General features: G+C 54.6%; 1 protein-coding gene across 1 annotated transcript in view; it reads left to right on the top strand.

Annotated features, from left to right (window-relative positions):
• The first annotated feature begins 49 nt into the window (after positions 1–49).
• The window catches only part of MED12L (mediator complex subunit 12L), a 370,846-nt gene continuing 369,214 nt past the window's right edge, over positions 50–1,681 (top strand). Inside the window, exon 1 of the mRNA XM_045294999.1 lies at positions 50–233. Within this exon, the coding sequence (XP_045150934.1) occupies positions 135–233 (99 nt within the window). The 5' untranslated portion in view covers positions 50–134. The remainder of the gene's footprint in view (positions 234–1,681) is intronic.

Here is a 1,681-nt window from a genome sequence, read left to right as displayed (position 1 = left end):
AGCGAGCGAGCGAGCGAGCAGCGAGCGAGGAGGGGGAGAGAGGGAGTCTGTCTGCAAAGTGCTGCTCCCTGGTGCTCAGAGGCGGCTGCTCCAGCTCCAACTCTCATTCATTTCGCCGGTTAACATGAGAGATCATGGCCGCCTTCGGGCTTCTCAGCTATGAGCAGAGACCGCTGAAGCGCCCCCGGCTCGGGCCTCCCGACGTCTACCCGCAAGACCCCAAGCAGAAGGAGGTGAGGGCGCACCGGCCACCCGGGCACCGTGGGCCGCGCTCCGCAGCGCTGACCCGGGGCCAAGTTGGCTCAGCGGGAATCGCCGGCGCTTCGGGGGAGGGGTCCCGGAGCGGGGCTGGTGGTGTAGGCCGGGCTGGGGGACCCCCCGACCACCACCAGGGGCGGAGACCGCAGCTGTCAGCCCTGGTGTTCCACGGGGGCGCGATCTCCCCTGGTGCCCGGTAGCTCCCCCGGTGCCGGGCCTCGCGCAGCCCTGCTGGGCGCTTCTCTGGGGGTTTCCTCACCGGAACCCTTCGGCTCGATCTCCCCAGCTCCTGCCTGCGTTATTTCTCTCCCCGGGGTTTCGGTAGATTCTCGTAAACTTTTTTGAAAAATGTTGGAATGCGGTGCATCAGCCCCCGAGGTCTTGCGTTTTGCGCCACCCGAGGGTGGGGAGGTGGGTGGGGGCAGGGGGTGGCAGCGACCGGAGGAGGTCGCTTTTATGTCTCAAATTTGCCAGTTTGGAATGGAAGTCATTTTTTTTGCCCCCAGGTGATAAATATTTCGCTATCAGAACATACTTCGGTCTCTCTTTTTCACTTGGAAAAGAAAGAAATCAATATTAAAAAGAAATGCTGGTTTTCGTCTCTGGAGGCGATTGGCTTAATTGCTAGAGGCTGTTTTGTAGACGTCAAAATAGGCGGTTACCTTGGGAGGGACTGGGTCCCTGGATTGCCTGTTTCTTTGAGATTAATTGGAGAGACCTTGGCTTGGGCACCAGGTACCACTAGCTTCAATGGTTAGGGTAACCATGGCATTTTGTAGCCCTGTACGTGTTTGTTAGCGGTTAACAAGTAATTACGTAACAGCTCTGCTTATAATGATCACCCTTGGCTACATAATTTGCCCAGGGACTTGCCTTTTCTTTCCTTCTTTCTTCTTCTTCTTTTTTTAAATATCACCTGCTCCCCAGCTGTGTTTTCAGAGTTTGCCTCTGTAGCCTACCCCTTCCCTATTCTCTAGCTAAGCACTATCCTCACCACGTGTCCGAAACTTACCTTTCTGTGAATCTAAAACTCGATAAGAAAGTTTACAGGCCTCTAGACTTCTGCTGAAAGGTTCTTTGCAAATCAGGCGTGGAAAGGGCCTAAACCACTTAAGTTTTGAGAAGCCTATCCCTGGGGTTAAACTGTTGTGCGAATGACCAATAACTTCCAGGGGCGGAGCGCCCAATATGCCGGACCCTCCTGGAGTAACTCTGATTCTAGCTGGGAAGGTTTTATAGGTAGTTCCCAGGGGGGACTTTTTGAACGTGAGAGCCGATGGCTTTGATGAGGTTTTTGTCTGTGGCTTCTCCAATCCACTTCTCGCCGCTCCTGACATGAATGGTTAAGGATTGGAAAGGACAGCTGCTGTGGACCACGAGTGAAGAACGGCACTGAAAACTTGGTGGCAGGAAGTTCAGAGCC

The sequence above is a fragment of the Echinops telfairi genome, unplaced genomic scaffold, assembly GCF_000313985.2.
Source record: "Echinops telfairi isolate 266 unplaced genomic scaffold, ASM31398v2 ScPeMD7_4225;HRSCAF=4972, whole genome shotgun sequence".
Taxonomy (NCBI): Eukaryota; Metazoa; Chordata; class Mammalia; order Afrosoricida; family Tenrecidae; genus Echinops; species Echinops telfairi.
This window is presented reverse-complemented; position numbering and strand designations above follow the sequence as displayed.